Source organism: Schistocerca cancellata, chromosome 9 (assembly GCF_023864275.1).
Source record: "Schistocerca cancellata isolate TAMUIC-IGC-003103 chromosome 9, iqSchCanc2.1, whole genome shotgun sequence".
Classification (NCBI taxonomy): Eukaryota; Metazoa; Arthropoda; class Insecta; order Orthoptera; family Acrididae; genus Schistocerca; species Schistocerca cancellata.
The window spans coordinates 142,938,216-142,965,072 of NC_064634.1; the positions used below are offsets into that span (position 1 = coordinate 142,938,216).

At 40.2% G+C, this 26,857-nt stretch overlaps 1 protein-coding gene across 1 annotated transcript in view; it reads right to left on the bottom strand.

The window, feature by feature from the left end:
- LOC126100598 (probable ATP-dependent RNA helicase kurz) overlaps positions 1 to 26,857 on the bottom strand; it is a 170,384-nt gene that overhangs the window by 962 nt on the left and 142,565 nt on the right. Inside the window, exons 13-15 of the mRNA XM_049911225.1 lie at positions 24,220 to 24,476; positions 23,933 to 24,101; positions 13,942 to 14,039 (exon numbers count right to left, since the gene is read on the bottom strand). Coding sequence (XP_049767182.1) covers positions 13,942 to 14,039; positions 23,933 to 24,101; positions 24,220 to 24,476 — 524 coding nt within the window. The remainder of the gene's footprint in view (positions 1 to 13,941; positions 14,040 to 23,932; positions 24,102 to 24,219; positions 24,477 to 26,857) is intronic.

Consider the following 26,857-nt stretch of genomic DNA (forward strand, 5'->3'; position numbering starts at 1 on the left):
ATGGGGACAATACACAAGAAACGGGGGGAAAAAAAAACAGCACAACAGATCAGACAGAATGTACAGAAAAGGTGGGGAGTATCTGGCCAGTGCGGAGGCAAGGTAGAGGACTCCATAATCAATGCCTACGCTAATTGAGGGACTCAAATTCCAGAGGAAAATTCAAGGACTCATACCTGAAAGTACAAACCACTTTTATGAATAAAACTGAGGACAGATGTAACCATGTGAGAGTCATCCACTAATACCCAAGACAAGGAAGATGGGATGGCATATTTAGTGTGAAGGCCCAAAAGGCATGGGCAGTCCAACAAAATATGGATCACCGTGGGCACAACACAACTCCAAAGGTGGAAAGGGGGGAGGGGGTCATTTTGCGGAGTAAAAGCCCATAGGTCAACCTAGTATGGTCAACAAGAGGATGGCAGAGGATGACAGATTCCTGTTGGGAGAGACAGAGGGAAGAACACCCATTGGTGGATGTCTCCTTGATGGCGTGTTAAGTTTATTAGATGGGGGCAGGGAGGGGGGGGGGGGGGTATCCCAACAGTCAGCCCACAATTGAGCAAAAATGAATTTAATGTAGGGTACAGAGAACGGGGGGAGGGAGAGGGATGGTGGTAGGTGGCCAATCCCCAACCAGACGATCAGCAAGTTCATTGCCCGAGATACATATGTGGCCAGGGACCCAAAGGAAGTTGACCAACCGAGCAGCATCTGTTAGGTCATGGTTGGCAGAGACCAGAGGATGGAGGGAAAAACGCTGAGCAATAGACTGAAAGCCACTCATTGAGTCTGTACTTAACAAAACTCAGGTGACGGAGGACCATTTAATAAAGCACAACAGGGCCCAATAGATGCCCATCAATTCCGCAGTAAACACTTCTCTCAAGGCAGACAACAGATGGTGTTCTGTGCCAACAGAAGATGTGTCGGCACATCCCACATGATCAGCAGATTTAGAACCATCAATGTAAAAAACAATGATATCCTGAAACTCCTGTAAGAGTGTATGGAAAAAACAACGGAACACCATTGGAGCAATGGAGGCAACAGGCAGGCGATGACCCGAAGCAGCAAAAATAATAGAATAGGAGTGGAGAGTAGGGGAAGAGCAGACAGGAAACCAGGAGTTGGGACTGGAAAATTGAAAGGGGATGGAGCTCTCACTCTGCAGAGGCCACCGAGTCATAGCTAGCCCAAATACAGAAATAATCCATGTAGAGAACGAGGTGACCAACAATCTGGCAGAGGACACAAGTCCATTAATAGTGATTAGAGTCCTGTGGAACACCGTTCTCCTGGGTCCACTGAGAGCTGAGAACTGCACCAAACAGGACTCTGAACAATCAATGGGAGAGGAACTGGCGAGTAATAATGGGGAGGGGGCCTTGAAGACCCCATTCATGGAGCATAAGGAGGATGTGATGGTGCTAAGCTGTGCCATAAGTCTTACAAAGATCAAAGAAAATTGTGATAAGATGGCAGCATTGAAAAAATGCATGCTGAACTGCAGTTTTCAATTGAAGCAGATGACTGATCGGAGGTCATATCTCCCAAAGGCCACACTGGTAAGGAGATAAAAGGTCCTGAGATTCAAAGACCCAATTGAGCTGATGAGCCACCATCCATTCTTGTGCTTTGCAGGAGACATTAGTCAGGCTGACGGGTCAGTAACTATCCAGCGATGATGGAACCTTGCCATGCTTAAGGATATGAACCACAATGCTGTCTATCAATTGAGAGGGGAAAATGCCTTGGAGCCAAATACATTTAAACACCTGGAGGAGATACTGGCATTGAGGAGGACTGAGGTGTTGAACCTACTGGTTATGGGTGGAATCAGGGACAAAAGCTGAATCATGGGAAGAAGGGAGAGCCAGAAGAAGCAAAAGCCGGAATTTCCCATTCAGTAAAAGGTTCACCGCATAGAAGTGATGATCACAGATAGCAGTGGCAATAACCATGCTCCACCACTGAACTGGTTGTAGACGAACGAAGCCCATCAAGCAGGGAATGGCAATGCCAGCAATGTGGATTATCTTTTTCTGACAGATTATGGATGACTTCATCAATACAACCTGACAAAGAATGTGAAAATGTGATCTGGGAGATATATAGAGGCCAATCAGCATGATGGCAAGACCATGTGAGGTAAACTGGTCATCAGAGGGTGGAAAGGGAACAAGAGAATCAACAGGAAGTGGTCATGTCACAGAGGTCATCGTGTGGCAGCCAGTGTAAGGAAGGAAGAAGGGAAGGGAAGGGGAAGAGAGTGAAAGATCAATGGCAGAGAAAGTGCCATTTGCAGCACTGAAATGAGTAGGAGACCCACCATTAAGAAGGCACAGGTGATGGTCCAAAAGAAATTGGTCAATGACGAACCCCTGGCTAGATGACGGAGTTCCGTCACACAAAGAGTGATAGGCATCAAAATCTCCAAAGAAGGGAGAGGGGGAGTCAGGGCAGCAGATGTAGGTGGCTTGTCAGGAGGGATACAGAGATTGCAAACTGTGACAGCAGAGCCCAAGCAGACCTGAATGGCAACCACTTTAAACTGAGTATGAAGAGGGATCCATGTACTAACAATATCTGTATGCACCAATGTGCAGAAGCCACGGGAGCTGTCGTGCGGCTGACCTGTTTCAAATAGAAAGCACAGAACCCACGAAGGGTCATTAAAATGAGATTCCTGGAGAATGACACAAGCTGCTGAGTAAAAGACAATAAGTGATTGCAGCTCTGGGAGGTTACGGTAGTATCCATTACAGTTCCACTGAATAATCATGGAGTGGGTATCCACATGAGAGGCGATGTGGCTGGAGACAAACATGCCACTGGGTCACCACATGTCACCAAAGACGATGGAATGACATCCATAAATATGATGTACGACTCAGAGGAGGAGATAGAACAACCGGGGGAAGGGGATGGGGGCTTGTCCTCCTCCTCCTCTTTCATAGGTTGAGGAGGACAGGGCACAGAGGGTGAGTAAGCTTCTGCAAGATCTGAAATCAAATGAGAGTGGGCAACCTTGGAGTGGGTAGACAGTGTGTCATGTGGCTGAGTTGTGGTAGCCTCCAGCCAGAGGAAGAAGTCCTGGGAGGGAGCCCTAGCACTAGTGGGTGCTGAAGAAGGAGGGCACTTCTTCAGCCAGGTAGGGGAGCAGCACATGGAGGGGAGGGTGGGGGAACTGCATGGCAGGGGGAGAGAAAAAGGGATGGGAGTGGGGTAAGAAAGAGGGAGGAGGGGGAAAGGACATAACAGAGGCAAAAGCAGAAGTCACTGATACACGATGAAGTCGGTTAAATTTCTGACAAGCCTTAGTATAAAATAAACAATCCAGGGACTTATACTCTTATATCTTCTTTTCTTTCTTATACACCGGGCAATTTGATGAGCATGGAGAATGACAATTTACACACACAGGTGGCGGAATGCAGGGGTTCCCCTCCTGGAGTGGATGTCCATAGTCACCACATAGAGGGTCCGCCATATGTGCACGAAACACAAGCACCGAAAGCACCTCATGGGTGGCGGGACATATTGTTTCATGTCACACCAATAACACACAGCCTTTACCTTCTCTGGGAGGGTATCTCCCTGAAAAGCCAGAATAAGGGCGCCTATATTGGTGCAGTTGTCTTAACAACATTTCTGCATGCACCGAACAAAATGAATGCTCCATCATTCCAGATTGACCCAGAATTCCTCATCAGTTTGAAGGATGAGATCCCTGTGAAAAAAGACTCCCTGGACCCTATTCAATGAATAGTGAGGTGTAATGTACAATGGGGCATCGTCAAGACAATCACAAGCATGAAGAGCTGCAAACTGGGTAACAGAAGAGGTTTTGATCAAAAGGAACCCGACCGCATCTTCCTGAGACTCTCCGCTTCACCAAACTTGTCTTTGATATTTTCCGCAAAAAATTACGGCTTTGTGGTGGTGAATGTATCCCCATTCGTCCTTCTACAGACCAGATAGCGTGGAAATTGTTTCACTCCAAGCTGGCAAGTTTGGCTCTCCTCCCAGGGTGTGGCCAGGGAAGGGCTGGCCACAGGGTCGTTTTGCACGCAAAGCATCTGTCCTGATACCACCACTCGTCAGGGTCTCTCCCCATGGGTGCCACCCAGACACAGCATGGGCCTTACAGCATGGTGGCTGTTGCTGGGAGTTCCAATGCTCCGTAATGACAAGCAACTACTCCTAGGCATAAATCGGGAGGCAATAGCTCAGGTATCAGAAGTGTGATCCCTGTGTTGTAAGGGTGCTCAGATGGATGGGTACAATACAGCCCCACCAGACAGACTGGCTACATATGCTGATGATCTAATGGTGCAGAGGGGGGCTACAGTGGGAAAGGAAGGAGGGAGGGAGAAGAATCCACACTATAGACACTAGAGAGGGAGTTCTTCCCCAAATGGCTCACACTACAGACAGAAAATGTAAAAGTGGAGGTCAAACTCCAAAAGGAGATCAAAAACACCAAAAGTAAGGATGAAAGAGAAAAGGCAAGGGGAACAAAATGCAAGGAATACAGGAAACCAGGCGGATAGCCAGGTTGGCATAAGAGAGAACAAAGAGTGGGAAAAGAGGGGGCAGTGGGGAATGAGGGGCAGCAGGGAATGAGAAAGGATGGGGAGGGAGTGGCACAGTGAAGGAAATGCAGTTTGGGAATGAAGACTGGGCAGTAATAACTAGGGGACCCATAGACACCATGTATGAACTCACGAAAGAATCATGAGCTCTCTGGGATAGCAATGATGGTACAAAATGTATTTAAATCCACCAGCAAATGAAGGTCTAGTATGGTGATGCATGTCTATCACTGCGGAAAATGTACGAATGGAATATTTAAGTTCAGAAATTGCTTGAATTCCATGACAGACACCTCGGTCAGGCACACCATGATGTGACACCAGAGTCTATTGCAGCTGTTGAAGCGATTGTGATGGGAAATGATCAAGTGGTGATGGATGAAACAGTGACAAATCTGAAGATTAGTCATGGCTCAGCACTTCACATAAGCGTAAGTTTCACAAAGTATCTGCAAGATGGATGCTACTGAAAGGAGGCTACACTGACATCTGTGAACAACTACTGCAGTACTTTGAAGCAGAAGGTAATTGCACCTAGTGATTACCCCATATCTCGATCATTCAGAGAGGACATCGGAGGAAAGAAATTTTGTTCTGATGATGAGGTGCAGCAGGAGATGCACATGACCAAAAGGATTTTTTTCAGAGGAATCTGTGCATTTCCTATGTGCTGACGGAAGTGTGTTGAACACCAGAGAGACTATGTTTCCAGTTTTGTTCGGAAAAAAAGAAAAAGTTTTTAAATATATATAAGATTTTCATTTGACTTCACCTTGTAGTTGGAGCTGTAGATAACCCTCGGCTTAAAGATAGCAGACAGACATTGACACTTCATATTCTGATATGCTTTACGTATCATACAGAGAAGCAGATATGTTGAAAGGCTTACATTGATTCATGAATTCTTTTTGGAACAGTGCTTTATCCGAGAGCAATATTGCTTTTGTAATTGGAAAATAATTTTTGTATTTTAGTTATGTCAAAACAGAGATAAGATGAGTGGCACTGTTTTGAAGGACTCTTGGCCCAAGAGGAACATACATGTAGTTTGTGTGGGTGGGAGGAGAAACACATAAATCTCTAAAATCATAAAAATGAACAAATTATATTTAAAAGTAAGACAAATTTCTTCTCAGCACATAGATAATTCAGAACAAAAGACAGCCCTAACTTTTTACATTGGATAAAATTTCCTTTTATTGATGATGATAGAAATTTAATCATAAACACCACCTCTGACATACAATTAGAATGATAACATGACAGTTGAGCATCTACATCTACGCGATTACTCTGCTATTCACAACAAAGTGCCTGGCAGAGGGTTCAATGAACCACCTTCCAGCTGTCTCTCTACTGTTCCACTCTCGAATGGCACGCGGGAAAAGCGAGCACTTAAATTTTTCTGTGCGAGCCCTGATTTCCCTTATTTTATCGTGCTGATCATTTCTCCCTATGTAGGTGGGTGCCAACAGAATGTTTTCACAATCGGAGGAGAAAACTGGTGATTGAAATTTCACGAGAAGATCCCGCCGCAACAAAAAACACCTTTGTTTTAATGATTGCCAATCCAATTCACGTATCATGTCTGTGACACTATCTCCCCTATTTCACAATAATACAAAATGAGCTGCCCTTCTTTGTATTTTTTTGATGTCATCCATCAGTCCCACCTGATGCGGATCCCACACTGCACAGCAATACTCCAGAATAGGGCAGACAAGCGTAGTGTAAGCAGTCTATTTAGTAGACCTGTTGCACCTTCTAAGTGTTCTGCCAATGAATCACAGTCTTTGGTTTGCTCTACCCACAATATTATCTATGTGATCATACCAATTTAGGTTATTTGTAATTGTAATCCCTAAGTATTTAGCTGAATTTACAGTCTTCAGATTTGTGTGACTTATCAGGTAATCGAAATTTAGCCGATTTCTTTTAGTACTCATGTGAACAACTTCACACTTTTCTTTATTCAGGGTCAATTGCCACTTTTCGTACCATACAGATACCTTATCTAAATCATTTTGCAAGTCGTTTTGATCATCTGATGACTTTACATGGGGTAAATGACAGCATCATCTGCAAACACCCTAACACGGCTACTCATATTCTGCATGGTCACCACCATTCATTATGAATTTTGGCCAAAGATAAATAAGAGCTTAAGTGCTGTGCTGTGCTGTGCTGTTATCATAGAAACCTGACCATCTGAGGTGAGCCAAAAGCACCTGAGTCTGGAGAATATTGATCAGGAACAATAGAGGGCCTATAACACTTCCTTGGGGAACGCCCGATATTACTTCTGTTTTACTTGATGACTTTCCGTCTATTACTATGAACTGTGACCTTTCTGACAGGAAATCATGAATCCAGTCGCACAACTGAGGCGATACTCTGTAGGCACATAATTTGATTAGAACACGCTTGTGAGGAAAGGTGTCGAAAGCCTTCTGGAAATCTAAAAATATGGAATCAATTTGACATCCCCTGTCGATAGCATTTATTACTTCAGGAGTGTAAAGAACTAGTTTTGTTTCACAAGAACGATATTTTCTGAATCCGTGCTGACTATATGTCAATAAATCGTTTTCTTTGAAGGACATCATAATGTTCGAATACAGTATATTTTTGAAGTACTTCATAATGTTCGAATACAGTATACTTTCGAGGTACTTCATAATGTTCGAATATGGTATATGCTCTAAAACCCTACTGCAAATCGACATTAGTGATATAGGCCAGTAATTCAGCGGATTACTCCTACTTCCCTTTTTGGGTATTGGTGTGACTTGAGCAATTTCCCAGTCTTTAGGTACAGATCTTCCTGTGAGCAAGTGGTTGTATATAATTGCTAAATATGGTGGGTAGATCACGTAACTAATGAGGAGGTATTGAATAGGATTGGGGAGAAGAGAAGTTTGTGGCACAACTTGACTAGAAGAAGGGATCGGTTGGTAGGACATGTTTTGAGGCATCAAGGGATCACAAATTTAGCATTGGAGGGCAGTGTGGAGGGTAAAAATCGTAGAGGGAGACCAAGAGATGAATACACTAAGCAAATTCAGAAGGATGTAGGTTGCAGTAGATACTGGGAGATGAAGAAGCTTGCACAGGATAGAGTAGCATGGAGAGCTGCATCAAACCAGTCTCAGGACTGAAGACCACAACAACAACAAATGGAGCTATTTTATGAGCATACTCTGAGAGGAACCTGACTGGTATACAATCTGGACTGGAGGCCTTGCCTTTATTAAGTGATTTAAGCTGCTTTGGTACACTGAGGATATCTACTTCTATGTTTCTCATCTTGACAGTTGTTCTTGATTGGAATCCAGGAATATTTACTTTGTCTTCTTTGGTGAAGGAGTTTTGGAAAACCATGTTTAATAACTCTGCTTTAGTGGCACTGTCATCAGTGACTTCACCATTGTTATCGTGCAGTGAAGGTATTGATTGCCTCTTGCCCCTGGTGTGCTTAATGTATGACCAGAATCTCTTTGGGTTTTCTGCCAGATTTCGAGACAGAATTTCTGTTGTGGAAATTATTAAAAGCATCTAGCATTGAAGTACGCACTATATTTTAAACTTCTGTAAAACTTTGCCAATCTTGGGGATTTTGCGTTCGTTTAAATTTTGTATGCTTTTTACGTTGCTTCTGCAACAACGATCTGACCTGTTTCATGTACCATGGGGAATCAGTACCATCACTTATTAATTTATGTGGTATATATCTCTCAATTGCTGCTGATACTATCTCTTTGAAAAAAATTCCACAACTTTTCTACACTTACATGATCAGATCGGAAGGAGTTGACGACTGTCTCTTAAAAAGGTGTTTAAGAGCATTTTTATCAGCTTTTGTAAATAGATATACTTAGAGTTTCTTTTTGATGGTTGAAGGTGTTACTGTATTCAACCTAGCAGCAACTGGGCTTGTGGTCGCTAATCCCTGTATTCGTCACAGCACTCACTATTTGTCCAGGATTATTTGTTGCTAAAAGGTCAAGTATGCTTTCGCAACCATTTACGCTTCGAGTGGGCTCATGAACTAATTGTTCAAATAATTTTCTGAGATAGCATTCAGTACAATTTTAGATGACTTTTATGCCTACCGCCGGCTTTAAATGTATAATTTTTCCAGCATATCGAGGGCAGATTGAAGTCACCACTGACTATAATTGTATGAGCGGGGTACTTATTTGAAATGAGACTCAAGTTTTCTTTGAACTGTTCAGCAACTATATCTTCTGAGTTGGGGGGTCGGTAAAATGAGCACATTAATGGTTTTAGTCCGATTGTCAGATATAACCTCTACCCATACTATTTCACATGAACTATCTACTTTCAATTTCGCTACAAGGCAAACTACCTCTGACAGCAATAAATACTCCACCACCAACTGTATTTAATCTTTCCTTTCTGAACACTATTAGATAGTTTGAAAAAATTTCAGATGAACTTATTTCTGGCTTTAGCCAGCTCTCTGTACCTACAACTATTTGAGCTTCAGTGCTTTCTATTAGGGCTTGGAGCTCTGGTTCTTTCCCAACACAGCTATGACAATTTACAACTACAATACCAATCATTTCTACAACTACCTTACTCTGTTTTACCTGCCCACTTTTAAACGGATTCCCCTTCTGTGGTTCCCTGAGACCCTCTAACCTAAAAAACAGTCCAGTCCCTTCCACACAGCACCCACTATCCATGTAGGCTGCCTCCTGTGTGTAGTGGACTCCTGACCTATTAAGCAGAAAACCGTAAAGCCCACCACCCAATGGCGCAAGTCAAGGAATCTGCAACCTAAACGATCACAGAAACGCCTGACCTCTGATTCAGACCCTCCACTCGGCTCTGCACTAAAGGATCACAGTCGGTTCTATCGACGATGCTGCAGATGGTGAGTGCTGCCCTAATCTTGGAAGCAAGACTGGCAGTCTTTACCATTTCTGCTAGCCGCTCGAAACCAGACAGAATCTGTTCTGATCCAAAGCGACACATGTCATTGGTACCAACATGAGCCACCATCTGCAGTTGGCTGCACCCTGTACTTTTCATGGCATCCGGAAGCACCCTTTCCACATCTGGAATGACTCCCACCCCCCGGGATGCGCACAGAGTGCACACTGGCTTCCTTCCCCTCCTTGGCAGCCATGTTCCTAAGGGACCCCATTACATGCCTAACGTTGGAGCTCCCAACTACCAGCAAACCCACGCTCTGTGAATGCCCAGACCTTGAGGGCCAAGAAGCTTCCTCTGGAACAGGGTAGACAACTGCATCCGGCTCAGAGACATTGTCAGCCACAGATAATGCCCGAAACCCGTTTGTCAAACGAATCGGGGAGGCCCTACGATAGGCCCCTTGGAAAGTTTTTCGCTGCCTGCCAGATTTTGGAATGATCTCCAACTTGACCACAGGTGAGGGGTCAACCTCAGTGCAGGCAGTACCCAGGGCGGTCACAGCAGTGGACCGATCGGAGGACACGTGGGATGTGCTCGACGTCCCTCGCAGTTGCATCACATATATGACAAAGAAAAAGGTCATAGTTTATAAATAATGTCAAAGGACCCTTAAAATGTAAATAAATAGCATTCACACAACCACCAAATATATATATTGGAATCATACTGGGCACTGAGCAAAGATAATTGCAGGCGAGTGAAATCTTAATTACAGAAAAGGTTCATTCATTAACATTAAAGTCAAGAATTGTAAAGTGTAAATGGCAATGTCCGTCTAAAGTAAAATTATTGAACAGTAATTAACATTGAATAACAACATTTTAACAGGTAATGTCATTCATGGGACATATTGCCACGTGCTTTCATTAGCTGGACTGTAGTGTCGAAAGTCAAAGTAACCAAACTGAACAAGTAATTAAAGCTGAAAGCTGAATCAAATGGAAGCTGAATGTTGTGGCCATCCAGGAAACATTACGAAGAGTAGTAATTAAAATGAACAACATTTTGATTTTGTTTGAATGCTGGGGTTTAGCATCTTCTATGGTGTCATATTTCTTTCAGCAGAGTGTATTAACAAAACTAGGGAGAAAAACTATTGTAAAATTGGAAAAAATAGTCAAGGGCTTTTTGCAACAGAAAATGATAAATACAGGGGGTATTCAAAAAGAGGCAACAGATTTCAAACATTTATTGCTTCCAAACTACAAAAGATAGAAACAATTCCAATGTTCCTGGAAAGATAAAAATTCAAATTTCAATGTGTGTACCATGTGTTAAATTTCAAAAATTTATCCATGCAGTATCATGATTTTCATTTTCATGCAGAGTGGAATTTTTTTTACAAGTCACGGTAAAAATGTTTGTGATGGTATTGCTGATGTAATTATGGATATGGCTCCATGACCTAGTCTGTAGCATCGCCCAGAACACAACATTCTATCATGTCTGCAATTATCTACCTGGATACAGAAAAATACCTCCGCCATACGATCATTTCATGTTTTGAAAGGTAAGGTGAAATCTATCGAAGAGTTGCTAAAAAGCAGAATGGAACATGTTAAAGCTATTGCAGGCACAAGAAGCCACCATCACTTTTCTCCAGCAGACACTGATAACGTGCAGTTGAGCAGACTGTCTGGTTATAATTATAGGTTCTTGCACACCACGTGTCTTCAACATGTCTGATCATGGATTCAGAAGCAAATGTAGCAACATACAACCAAGTTGCTATGTTGTTGCTATTTATGACAACAAATGGTACTTTGCATGGTTGTGAAGTAGAAGGTGATGTATTAGTGAACTTCATGGCACCAGTAGGACCAGCAAGATCATTTCAATGGACACATTTGACAAATGTGTTGGATTCCTTTGTAACATATTCTTATGACAGTTACAGTTCCTACCAGTGTGTTAGGAAGGCAGTACAATTTTACATTCAATATACAGTAGCTACAGCATAGGAGAACTTCTGCTGAAAGCACAAGCAACTGGTTTTTGGCAGTTAAGGCACATTAAACATTTAATGATAGGTTGTGTTGATCAATCTATATTAAAAAAAAAAAAAAAAAAAAAAAATGAAAATGAGTGTATGGCATTGTTGGCCAGGAGGCCCCATGTGGGGGCGTTCGGCCGCCGTACTGCAAGTCCTTTATAAGTTGTCACCACTTCGGTGACTTGCGGGTCAATGATGATGAATGACACACAACACCCAGTCCTCTGCCAGGAATATGTTACAATATTAGAGAGGAAAATTGCTACTCACCATATAGCAGAGATGTTGAGTCGCAATAGGCATAACAAAAAAATTCACACAATTACTTACATACACACACGCGTTCGCCCCCCCCCCCCCCCCCACACACACACACACAACTTGCACACATGTCTGCAGTCTCAGAAAATGAAACCACTCTGCAGTGAGTAGGAACTTTCCTCTCTAATATAGGTTACGTTCCATCCTGGATTTTCCATTGCTTGATTTCTACCTATATGTTGTTGCTTAGTGATTAAACAATTTGGGTAGAGGTGGGGGAATAAGAAGAGTTTAAGACTTTTTTTTTCCAAATTGTGTTCTGCAACAATGGTCATATCATCAAATGTATCTCTGTCAACTTCTGTGATCCACAAATGCCTTGCAATAATACATTGAAATTTTGAGACATGTTACATTATGATCTACTTATGCAGTGTACAAAATTTGGGTTGGATAGCACTTGTCCCTTTTGTGCTACCACACTTTGAAAGCCAACATTTTTCTGGTGATTTTTCAGTTTTTGTATTTTCCTGAGCTCAGTATGTGTGGAAAGTATGGTAATGATGTGTTTAGCCCACATCAGGCTTACTAGAAAAATGTTATCCCCTTCCTGAGTGAATTACATTTGGCATGGCAGGCACCTACAATATATGTATATTTTTTAATATGTTACATTTTTTATTTAATTTTTTACTTTTTCCCAGAAAGATGTTGGGTGTTTTGATACATTGTGTGTGTTCCCTCAGTGGATGTTACTCGGTGATAAAAATTTCATTCGATTGTGAGGAATAGATCCTAAGATATTAAGCCCTGAGGTTGGCTCTGAAGATAGACTGCCCAGTGCAGGTTGTATTTTCCGGGTCACACCACCTTCTTTCACAAGCGATAATTCAGAACTAATTTTCAGGGGAGCGTTCCACACATGGTAGCATTCATGTGCTCAACTTCGGCCAAATCTGAGACTACGAGCTGGAGCCCCTGGTTGAACTGACAAGGAGTGACTTTTCTGTCAGCATTTACCTAAATAGGATAAAGGAACCTCTGGTTTTAAAAAGCAAACATCAGCATACACTTTTATTTCCATTATCCCTATGATAGTCTTTGATACATGGTTAACCATAGGATTATCACTTTTAGAAATTTACCACTGATCTCCTTGGGAAATAGTGAAAAGTTTTTGTCTGAAACAATCATTTAAATGAAAAATATATTAATGTTGTTTACAATAAAATTTAGAGCAAGTAGGTACTGTATGGTTTATCAGTTCAGTCACATGTGGGAACTAACCTACTGAAATTTAGAATAATTGTGAGAGTCTCATCTAAATAAACTTTAATGAAAGACATGTTTATAATACCATCAGCTGCTCTGTAAACTTTATTGAAATGCAATACTAATTTTGGTATATGTGGGCTATCTTCTGGCAATGAACAAAAATTCATTTTAGCACCTTGCTTTCATATTTATTAAACAATAGTTGCCTTATTATTGTGTAAAATTTTCTCATTTAAGTCAATATTAAGGCAACTGTGTTTAATACATGAGAAAGCAACATGTTAAAATGACATTTAGCCCAGTGCCAAACATGGTCCACATAATCATAAACTAATAGTACATTACAATAATGTTTATATCGCAGCTGATGGTGTATATAAAATGCCTTTTATTAAACATACTAAATACTTGAACAAATATTTCAAGAATAAACTTTGAAAATTTTTCGAACAATGGAAAATTGGTGCTGGAACAGAACAATATGAAATAGATTGCTACGCACCACACAGCAGAGGCACTGAGTGGCAGACAGGCACATTGAAAGAAGAATGTGTGATATTATAAGATACTGGACAGAGTCCTCCTTCAGATGTAGAATAGTCTTAGTGCCTGGAGACAACAGCGACCATGTGTGTATGAAAGTGCATGTTTTCTCCTACATCAGAATGAGGACTCTCGTCTGATAGCTTATAATATCAAAAGTCTTATTTCTACATAATCTGTCTGCCACTCAATGCCTCCTCTTTGAACATACACTTAAAAACATCCATGGTGTCTTACATGTAAATACAGTTACTAAATCATCATACTTATTTCTCATTGTAGGTAGCACCAATAATTATGACTTACACTTTGGGTTGTCTTTCCACACATCAAGAAGTTTTCTGCGCGAGTCTGCTCCTTCAGATGCAAGAACCCTCAGCAAAATTTCTGTTCTTGGCTGTAAGCTGTAATCAAATTGTTAGTTGTAATCAAAATTTACTTCTCTTGAGAATCCATAAAATCAAAGTACAAAATAATACAATTTTTGTGTACTTTTACAGAACATTTCTGAGTTGCATATATACTTTTTCTTTCAATTTATTCCTTAAAACAAGAGATCCATATTATTATTCTGAATAAACAATAACTTCAGCTTCCTTATGATTACTGTCTGTTGTGGAACATACTTTATGAATTCATGTTCTTTCTTATCTCTCTCATTGCATTTCATACTCTCAGTTTCATATTAGGGAACTTCAATAAATATCAGTCAGTACCTCCTGATACACTTGTGCTTAGCAATAATGGTTGGTTATTCACTATAGTTCTGCAATAAACAGATTTCAAGTTAGGAAAACTGTAATATTACAAATGGTCATTTAATTAAGGGACTAAATATAATAATTTCAAGAACACCATTATTTTCAGTTGAGATACCTCAATTCACTACGTCACCTGATTAAATTTCTAAACACTTTATCAATACTAATAACATACAGTAACGAAATTCTCCAAAACTGGAGTGGTGTGGCATTTGTTTTACATCACTAGAATGGGGACAGACCAAAAAAAAAAATTAGTTTGGCCTGGAATCTCACTGACTGGAGCAGAATTGTTTCAGTTATGAGTCCTGTTGGAAAGTGTGTTGCAGTGACAAGTGAAGACATGCCTGCAGATGCCCCAGACAGTGATGGGGTACCAAACTCAATTTTGCCCATCATACGGCCCCACAACCAGGAGGGAAAGGGTGACATTGCATTTCACAGCAGCAGCCTTACAATACATCTGTACTGTGATGACATTCTACACCCCATTTTGTTGCTCTGCATTGTGAGCCATCCTGGGCTTACATTTCAGCAAGATACAAGGAGAGAGTTTCAACTGTTTATCTTTCTGTCTGCCAAACCCTACCTTGGCCAGCAAGGTCACCAGATTTCTACCCAAATGAGAACATTTGGAGCATTATGAGCAAGTCCCTGCAACCAGCTTGAGGTTTTAATGGTATTATGTGCCAAATGGACAGAATTTGGCACGATATCTCTCAGGAGGACATTCAACAACTCTATCAATCACTTCCAAGTTGAATAACTGTTTGCATAAGAGCCAGAGGTGGACCAAATTATTGACTTGTTCACTTTGTAAAGCCCTTTTTCTCGAATAAATCATCCCTTTCCCTGAGAGCTAGGGAGGGGGTTCACGACCCTCCTTGCCCTTGGATACAAGTAGTTTCATAATTTAATGGAAAAACTTCTCATAAAGCAGAGTATATGAACCTTGTCAAATATCTGTGTTGTGCTGAAGGCAACTTGTCTTCCATATTCAAATTTAGACTCTTAGTGGCTATTTTGATATTACAGTGATGTGTTGTTGATCCACAGGATAATGTCTTAGAAGAGACTGTTTTCTTCTGAAACACTGTCAACAGTGTGCGGCTGCAGGGTTATGTTTTCTTGAACTGTCATTTTATACAACGAAAGAAGACAAAAATGAGACAAATCTGGCACTAAAAAGACAAGTCATCATTTTCTTCCAAAAATGGAAAAAATATAATCAAAGTTGGTATAATGAAACATCAACACCACCCATAAAATAGAATGATTTTTACCTGTCCCTAACTATTGGTCTGTCAACTTTCTCATCTATAATCACGCATTTATTTACTGGACACTGTAAATATTGCTTTCATGTAACCTTGGAACACTGTTCCTGAATCTCTCTAATTAACTATCATAAGGTCTTATAGTGATTTTTTTTTAACTCTCTGCTGCTGCAGGTGATCTTGCATCACTGGCACTGTCAATATCATCATTTACTACTGAAGTTTAATTGTACTTTAAACGTAAGTTTAAGTACTACACTACAGCCAGTTTGGCTGTAGAGCAGTCAGCCAACTTTAAACGCAATCTTGAATGCTGACAGCCATCTTTAAACTGTATATTCTGATGAGTCTCTTGTTCATTTGAAGAGCAAAACCTATAAATAAAAAATACAAAGTGTGACTTGTTGCTGTTTTCAAAAACTTAGTTTTAAGAGACGCTGCCCTACAAGCAATGCCTGCTCTTGCTATGTTTCAGAAAATTTATAAAATAAACACTGTAGAACCAAAAATTTCTAACCTTTCTTTTTCATCTACTACCACAATAATTCATACATGAACAATCTTCAAAGCCACAACAGCTATGTGTCAAATCAGTTATTGGAAATGTACATTTTATGCACATCAGTACAATAGGTTGTGCCAAAACCATTAGTTAATGTGTGTGAATACCTTTCACCAATATCAACAATATAGGAAAACATAGATTGCTACTTACTGTAAAGAAGACATGTCAAGTTGCAGACATCTATGATTAAAAGACACTCACATGTAGCTTTCGGCCACAAGCACACCTCATGCACACAGGACTGCCAACTCCAGCATCTCGGCCTGAGATGCTGGAGTTGGTGGTCATGTGTGCATGAGGTGTGCTTACTTGTGTGTGCATGAATGTTGTGTGTGTCTCTCTTTACTGGTGAAGGCTGTGGCCCAAAGCTTCATATGAGTGTCCTTTAATCCCACCTGTATATAACTTGATGTGTCTTCTTTATGGTAAGTAGCAATCTGTTTTCCTACGTTGTTGATATTCCTACCTGGAGTTCCCACTGTTTGATTTTACTGATATCAGAACTATTCTTTACGAAAAACAGATGATTTTTATATGCTCTATATTATACATATAATTACTGCTCTTTTAACACCCAATCAGTGAGCGCATATATGCAGTAACTCATCTGGCAATATGGGTTAAAAACAGAAACTCAAATTTTCAAAAATCATAAACACTCACTACTGTGCATATATTTCCCATATTTCTTGGTTAACTTGGGGGAGGGGACCAAACAGCGAGGTCATTTATTTCATCAGATTAGAGAAGAATGGGAAAGGAAGTTGGCCATGCCCTTTTCCAATGAACCATCCCTGAATCAATTTAGGGAAATCACGGTAAGCCTAAATCAAGATGGTTAGATGCAGGTTTGTACTATCATCCTTCTGAATGCCGGTTCAGTATGTTAACCACTGTGCCACCTCACTCAATTCCTATATTTCTTCTGTTTGGAGTTCCCGATTGGCATTTACAGTCAACACTATGTTATTTAAGACTTGTTAAATTTGGTGAATGAAGGTATTAATGGGATTACCAGTGAAGCATCCCTCCTGAAATTGAGATGTACTAAATATAACTGAGAACATAAGCTTGCTTAGTGAACTGCACTGATGAAATCATCTCCAGTTACCAGCCAAGCATTGATGAGTAGTAAAATTGCTGAAATGTTGCTTTGAGACTCTGTCGCCATTTATCTAATATGCTGTGAAGACTTTACTACTGAGACATTTCACAGTTTTTTTTTTTTTTTTTTTTTTTTTTGGGGGGGGGGGGGGGGGGGGGATGCGACATTTAAAAGTTCAACTTACCACTGATTCTGCCATTTACCAGCTGTCACGTACAAATCATTATAGTAATATGAATATAATAGAGAGAAACATTCCACGTGGGAAAAATATATCTAAAAACAAAGATGATGAGACTTACCAAACAAAAGCGCTGGCAGGTCGATAGACACACAAACAAACACAAACATACACACAGAATTAAAGCTTTCGCAACAAACGGTTACTTCATCAGGAAAGAGGGAAGGAGAGGGAAAGACGAAAGGATGTGGGTTTTAAGGGAGAGGGTAAGGAGTCATTCCAGGTATACATGTACTTTTTTCCCCCTAAGGTAAGTCTTTCCGCTCCCGGGATTGGAATGACTCCTTACCCTCTCCCTTAAAACCCACATCCTTTCGCCTTTCCCTCTCCTTCCCTCTTTCCTGACGAAGCAACCGTTTGTTGTGAAAGCTTGAATTTTGTGTGTTTGTTTGTGTGTCTATCGACCTGCCAGTGCTTTTGTTTGGTAAGTCTCATCATCTTTGTTTTTAGATATAATCATTATAGTAACTAATACAGCTAGGATAACTACTAATGACAATCTAAAATTTTATTTTTCCATACAAAATAAATCAGTTTAACTCTGTTCAGCATGTGATAGAGAAAAGACATGGAAGAAAACTGTTTTGCTAGTTTGAGAAAATCTTCTGAAGTTTTGTTACCAATTTGATATACTGGGTAGTTATAATTAAATGTTCCCTACTTAACACATTATAACATGGAAACTAACTACCATAAGAGTACCAAAATTGGTAGCATTAATGTCAAGGACATGGGGAAGAAATATAATGCAAAATCAATTCAATTGAAACACTTTTAATACGCTGCTACGGTACATCATACCACTACTTACTAGTACCATTACCGCTACAAAAGGGGCTCAATATGACGCCTATCAGTCTCCAGAAGAGTCTGAAAGCACAGGATGGCATTCTGCACAGCAGAACGGAGCATGTCTGTAGGTATGCTGGCTACCTCTCTTGATATGCTGCACATGTGTGAATGTTCCCCTGGTATGTCCTGTCCTTCAGGTAGCCCCACAACCAAAAATCACAGGGAGCGAGGTCAGGTTATTGTGCCGGCCAAGTATTTGGAAATGATCAGATGATAATTTGGTCATTTCCAAATGTATTTCGGAGAAGGAGGTAAACTCCACGAGTGATGTGCAGTGGGGCCCCATCTTGCATGAAAACTGTCGAGTTCATTGCGTCACTCTTCTGTATGGCGAGTAGCAGGCGAAGCATACTGCAGTGACGCTTGCCAGTCACACTGCACGTCTTTGGTCCACGAGTGCCAACCTCTTCAAAAAAGAGAGATCCCCACACTTGACAGTTCCATCTGTTCACCCCAGCCGTCAAAGAAAAATGAGCTTTGTCTGTCCATAGGATAGTCCAGGGCCAGCCCTCGTCCAATTCAATCCTTGCGAGAAAGTGGAGAGTGAAGTCAACATGTCATTGTGCGTCCTGAGCTGCAAGCTGCTGTATGATATGGATACCATTTGAGAATGATTAAAAGAACCTTATGTACAGTGAACCACAGGATGTTCATCTGTCGTGACACTGCATGCTCACTGCCTGACAATCGGGAATTGCATGCCACCTGTGGTGCAACTGGTCGTTGACCTCTTTCCGGAGTGATGCCCACTTCTCCAGCTGATTTGAACTTCATCATACTCCGTACAGCAGGTGGAGAAAGAGGACCTTTTTGCAATCTTTTCAGCTGGTGATATTCTCGAAATGCAGCTGCAGCGTTACTGTTGTTTTGATAACAGAACTCCACCAATAATGCCCTGTTTCTTTTGTCCAAGCTCATGTTGACACGTCAACAAGTTCAATGTGACTGGTCAGGTGTTTAAGACCATGAATCATAATGACTGATCACAGCACCTGGTGGCCATAGTTGGAACTGGATGGTGGCACTGTGACGCACAGAAAACATGCACCCCATACTCTGTACATTAATGCTAGCATGTTTAGTACTTGTATGGTAATTAGTTACTATGTTATAATGTGTTAAATACGGAAATTTTAACTACAACCACCCGGTATAATATTTTGGCTGTAGCTTTCATTATGCTTGTATGGTAATGAGACATTATTTCTACAATTCTATGCTGCATACTATTATAAATACTAATGCATGTTAGGCACATGGTGCTGAGCACTTCGTCTGTAAGAAGTGTAATTGCTACAGAGCTCAAAAAATGATTGAAATATACCCAAAGAACACTATAAAACAACAGTAAAAGATTATTTATTCCATGAATTTACTAAGCAACCCCATGATGATATCTACACCTCACAAAAGGATGCCAGCATGAGGTCCACAATCACTCTATGAGGCTACATTTATAAAAAGACATTAAATATCAAATAACACATCATAATGAGACTACATTTATAAACAGGCATAAATTATCAAATGGGGCAAGAGTACACTTAAATCAACTACTTTACACATACAGGTGCCAGGTCAGGTAAAGCAGACACTTTGTTGAAGTCATAAGACAGAACATATTCATCCTTGTCATCTGGTCACACAAAAGCAGCTTTGTTAGCTTTTACAAAATTAGTCTCCTCAATCTCATGACCCACATTTGATATAACAACTGAGCTATCATGTAGGCCTATGGTAATTTTAAAATTTTCCTGATGAATTATATGTTCAAACAAATTTTGGGTTTGTAGCCAGCCGTAATTTAATTCATTGCACGATTTTCAACTGGGCACCTGTCTGTCATCTTCAGATGAGGCACTGAAGACTGACAAAGACTTGCTCCATTCTGCCCCACAAAGCACACTGTGAGTATTAAGTGCACGTGTCAAAATTCAAGTTGACAGATGGACCACACTTCAAAGCAGCAGCACCTTCACTGGTGGAACTCAGGTGTCCTCTGTGTAACAGCTCACTGCGGTTATTGGTACAATTTGTTGTCTTTGATTAGACCAAATTGTGGAGATTATGGGGTTCCATGCACTGTCCAACTGGCAGCTGCCATCACAGTTCATCAGATTTTCTGCCAGGTGTATTTCCATGGATTTTTTAACACTGGAGTCCCATAAAGATGTAGTTGTGGTCAGAGTCACAGTTTTATAATACTCAATTGAATGTCTAGTGGAAATACAGTGACTGGCAATAGCAGACTTGTTTGGAAGCAAAAAGGCATGTGCACCACTGACGTTCAGTGCAACATTCTTCATGGTGTGTGTGTGGTCCGTCGTATGTTAGCCACACCACAATGACAAGCGTATTTGGTAAAATCCGGCCTTCTGCAATACAGGGTTGCCACAAGTCTCCTCAAGTGAAATACCCCGATTTCCAGACAAGTTTTAGCATTTTTCCCTGACAAATTTTGAGAGCTCAAGGATAAGTAAAACCAAAAAAAAGTAAGGACTTCGGTATTTCTAACCATGTGAGCAAAAATCTTAGTACTAACATCAACATCTTTTGCAATGAACTGTTTTTAGATGGAGACAGCAAGCCAAATGGATATACAGCGTGTACATAAAGTCCAGCAACATTTCAATTATTTTTTGCACAAGAACCAACATCGCACAGATATCATACACATGCCATTTTGAAGAGAAACCCTGAAAGTTTTTTTCCATGTATACTGCTACAGAATAGTTTGGAAATTTGCCGATAGTCAGCGTTAGTCATAAAAAGGCCGAGTCCACATGTGGAGTGAGCTTACTGTGTGGTGGAGTTCAAAATGGCCTCCTCGATTACCAGATCTCTCTCCGTGTGACTTTTTTCTGTGGGGACACATTAAAGATCTGGTGTATGTACTGCCTCTATCATGTGATGTAGCATAGCTCCAGGAGAGAATACGGGAAGCGACTGCCACAATCGACGATGGCATGTGGGACAGGTATGGCAAGAATTCAATTACCGTATTGATGTCTGCCGGGTCACTCATGGTTCGTGTATAGAATACTTTCAGATATTGTCTTCAAAATGCAATATGTATGATATCTGTACAATGTTTAGTTATTGTGCAATAAATAATTGAGAGTGCTCCCGGACTTTATGTACACCCTGTATGTTTTATAAAGACCACTGACATAATTTTACTTCGATAAAATGAAACACACTTGGTGACCAAAATACGCATTTCGATGGAATCACAAGACAGATTTAAAATTCCTTCACTAATTTCAGAAATAACCTCAGAAAAAAAGTAAGCCTCTCGAAAGAAGGGCATGGAATAATAGCGTAAAGCACTCTATAGTTGACTGCCAATAAAATGTTGGTTCTATTACGTTTGTTATTGTTGGTTATTACCCCGTGTGTTACGTCTATTATTTTACAGGTATTAAGAAGTTTTTCTTTCAAGAAATACATGAGTACGCAGCCTCAAGCTGCCTGTGAATGCCACAATTTTCCTCTTCTTATCGCCACACGGTCTGAGGCGCCTTGTCACGGTCCGCGCTGCTCCCTCTGTTGGAGGTTCAAGTCCTCTCTTGGGCATGGATGTATGTGTTGTCCTTAGTGTAAGTTAGTTTAAGTTAGATTAATTAGTGCGAAAGCTTAGGGTCTGGTGACCCCAGCAGTTTGGTCCCACAAGACCTTACCACAAATTTCCAATTTCATCTTCTTATCATCCCATATTTTCTAATATATAAACTACTTTCGAAGTGCCAAAATGTACTAGAAAAAATAAAATGTCTATAAAATACCACACCTTGCAATGTACTTGTGGTGAGTCAGTCTCAATTCCTGATATTCATCGCCCATGGGCTCTGACCTGCCGAGGAGCACCACGAAAATCTGCCGCATTACGCCACACACAAACAGACCTGGCCTGCAGGCAGATCAGTGACACTAGTTCTGACAGGCAGGGCCTGCACATCAGTGGGAAATGATGGGCTTCAGATCGGCAGGCCTGAACCTTTAGATGTACCCACAGAAATGACCTGCAGTATTGGCCTGTCATGGAAATCTACTCATGTGGCCAACTATTCACATGTCACAGACACCATGTTGATGAAATGAGACAGCAGTGATAAATCAATGCAACAGATAGCTTGTGTGAATACTCTGAGAATCAATAATAATAAGGATAGGTAGCAGCTCACTGTAAAGATGATCACTGAGCTGCAGACAGAAACACAGAAAAGACAATCACACTCTCATAATTAAATTTTTGGCCATAGCCTTTGTCAGAAAACGAAAGCACACACACATTCACACAATCACTCAGACACAACTGATGCACACATAACTGCTGTCTCCGGCCACTGCATCAAGAGTCTCTGAGAATCAGATCCAAACAAACCACTCCTCACGCCTCCCTGCCTGCCATCGGCAGCTGCTAGGCTAGTGGCAAGAAGTGGTGGCACCACTGACTGCAAGCTGAGGAGAGTGGTAGAAAGGGGAGAAGTAGCAAAAATGAGGGAGTAGGGAAGCAACGCACGTATTCAGCTGCACCCAGCCACTGGCAATGCATGACATCTCAGTAACTAAACCATTTCATCTACTGAGGCAAAAACGCGATTTTTCCAGTGCTCCTTTCAAATTTCCCTGATATCTTCCTGATACATTTGAAATTCCCTAATTTCCAGAACTTGTGGCAACCCCAGCAATAACAAATCCTTCTTCACCGATCCCAGCAGTTCTGTAATTTTAGATGGCAGATGAAAAATCACTTTCACTTGAAATTTCCAGAGGATTCTTGCTACTTTAAATGGAATGTTTCCTACAAAAAGAAGAAAAGCTATAGATTTTACTGACGTACTCTCCTTTTTATCCGTTTCCTGATTCTTGATTTTAACTGACAGTGCCCGGTTAATGTGCTGAGTGGAATATCCATTCTTTCTAAATGCTGTCTTTAGATGGGTGAGCTTTTTCAGTAAACTACCTAGATCTTAGACAGCGTGAGCTCTGTGTACGAGTGTTTTAAGCATGCTCATAGTTTGCAAAGGGTAATGACAACTTGACACTTGCAAATACAAATCAGCATGAGCGAGTTTACAATACACTGATTGGCCTAGAGAGCATAAATTATTGAGGACATTACTAGAATCACATGTCAAAAAAGACTGTTGGCAGGCATTTTCAATAATTTGGGCAATGTTGCCAGATAGGATTCACGAACTTTGGAAAATACTTATTTCCTTACACGAGGGGAAAGGGGAGGGGCAGGTCACATGCCTTACAAGAATTTTAGTATTCATCTTGACTGGAACACCAGCCTCGGTGCATGGTTTTCTTCTGATTAATTTTGTTATTTGGAAAACAAATATAATTAATTACCTTTAATTTCATATGCTGCATTCATTAGGATTAGAATCTTGAAATACACATCTTGTCCAAACTGTTGTGAAATGGCGCTACTACATATATTGTTTCTATTTAAATTTTTTCACATATGAGCTACTATAAACTCACTTTGCCCATGTCTTATTCATTGTTGCTGGTGCTGACAGGAGAGAGTTGGTAAATCTTTTTAGTTTGGGGAAAACTTCTCCCTCAAGTAAGAATCTTGCAAACCACTGATACCGTTGTCTTCCAGAGGGATACTCCAATTCCACCAACGGTAACTGCCAACCTGCTCGTCCTGCGGAAATATGAAATGACAAGACAATACTTAGCAATATTATGCAACACAATACTTGGCAGTAATTACAGGAAACTATAATTACCAGGCAAGAGCATACGACTTAACTTTAACATACCAAATGTTCCTGTAATGTGACATTTTACTACACCAGTTTCCTGGCAAAAGTGAGGAGGTGGATCAGTCTGTGGTTCCGAAAAGTTGCACAAGGCTGGAGCATACACAGGTAACCACTCAGGCTCTATTGCTGTAATTCCTCGCATGTATAACTTTCCATTTGTTTCATACACTTCCTGATAGACTACCCACTCTGGGCGTTGTCGTTTTAGAACTGAGTGTGCATGTATGAATACTGGGTCTTCCATCTCTAGGCACCTGCAATCATGCAGTTAAAAGAAACAAAAAGTTTTCCATCAGAAATTGTAGGTAGTATTTGTGATCATTTTCAAGCTGCTCATAATGTAGTGATAACAAAGTAAAATTATTTATAATACTAAAAATGATGTCCTATGAGTATGGGCAGCAGCCTATTGGGAAAGTGGTGAGGGTAGGGAGTTGGGGAGAAGGAAGACAAAGTGAGAGTGCGAGGAAGAAAGAAATCCTAGATCAGATAAAATTGAATTTTAGTGAGTTTCCACAACTTAACAACTCTCAAACTCATTTGGTGCATCCAATTCCAAGTCCTTTACAACGCACTTCATTTTAAAGGTAATCCTTTCATACGGTGTTACCATGATCATCATTTTCTCTCTACTGAATGGATTTGTGTCCGCTAGTTAGCCAACTTTCTCATTTTTTCCCAATAGTCTTCTTATACCCTAATATCACATTTCTCATTATGTGTCCATAATTCTGGTCCATGATTATTGATTCCTTTCACAGATGACAAGTACACACGAGAAAGACTGACTAACTAAACTACTTTGCTAAAAACAAAGTGTGACTGGTTGAAGTTTAATGCTATTATGTCTAAAACTGACATGGTGAGACTGTGGCTGTGTATAATTAATGTAGGTTGAATCTTACAAAGAAGAAAACAGCAACCAGACACTATTAATAATGCTATTTATTTAAGTAAACAGCACTGTAAACGGTTTCGAACTAACAAGTTCATCATCAGATGGCTGTTCACAAGATTCACTTTACATAATCATCAGTTTTTGATTTTTACTCTCCCACTGTAGCGAAATATTCTTGGTGTGTTGGTGCCCTAAGGTAGAAAACAATGTTAGAAACACCCTATGTGAACATAACTAATCTCCAAACAATGTAATACAGAGTAAACAAATATGTGAGGTTAAGTAGTTAGAGTACTTACATGGTAAATTCCACAAAATTTTCTTGCAAAGTTACAGGATTGTATTTCTGAAATATTGCAAAGTATGTGCAGCACTTACATGATTTGCATATCACCATATTGTGAAAAGCACAAAACACACACATACACACACACCAAAAAGTATTTGCCACATGTGAAGTTGACACAAAGATTGAAGTTTCACAAATACAACACTGCCAGAGATGTTCTCCCTCACAGATATTACGATATATAGATTACTTTGATTTCACAGTATGAAAGTTTATAAAGAATAAATGTAACATCAAGAACAAATAAAACACAAAGATAAACCTTACATTATGAGCATATAGTATAACAGATGAAGTTGACAGATGTAGTAACTGGTTTGTGTGAATGCTACTTACATAGTAAATACTATGCTATATACAGGGAACAACATGGAGGTGAGATAAAATGGATAGAATGACACTAGCAATTATATTAACATAGTATGGCTCACTGAGATTTTGAATCAATTTTACAGTTGCAATAAAGTGTGACTGAGCAGTGTATGTATTTTATTTTTTTACCAAGAATTAAGCTAACATTATAAGCATTCATATTATAAATAAAAAACATTACATTGTGAGCATACAATATTCAGTGAGCATTAATTTCAAATAAATTCAAAGAATGCAGTAACCAGTTTGTATGAATGTTACTTATATGGTATTGTGTAAATACTGTGACATAAACAGGCAACAACATAGAGATGAGATAAAATGAATGATGTTACAGTAGAAATTATATTAATGTAATATGGCTCACTTTTTTAAAAAAATCAGTTTTATAGTTGCAGTAATGTGTGACTGAGTAGGTAGCAATATTATGACGTGATATTTTTTTTGGATTATTGATTGCATGTTGTTAAAAGGAGTAGTGTTTATTTATGTTTTAAACTGGAAAGTAAGTAAGTGAAATTTTGTAGAAAGGTTGCATTAGCTAGCTCTGTCTGTCCATTGCAAATATGGTGTGGTGATTTTCTTTTATGCAGGCAATTGACACATTAGCAACCGAGCTGAGCAACATGCACAATAACATCAAATTCACTGTCAAACATAAATCCAATAACAGCATCAATTTCTTAGATTTAAAAATTTTCAGCAAAAACCAGAAACATCACTTTGAAATTTATAGAAAGCAAACAGCCACATATGTGTGTGCATCAACAGCTCATCTTGTCATCCAAACAAACATAAGATAGCATACTTCAGGCCCATGCTGAATCGCCTGCATAAAATTCCACTTGAACCAGTTGCCCAACATAAAGAAAAGAATATCATCAAAGCCATAGCTCTAAACAATGGATATAGCCCTCACACGATTGATAAATTATCACAAAAAATCCAAAAAACAGCAGACAACAAAGCCCCACACCAGACACCTATGCAGTCAAAGACAAAAGCCAGTAAAAAGT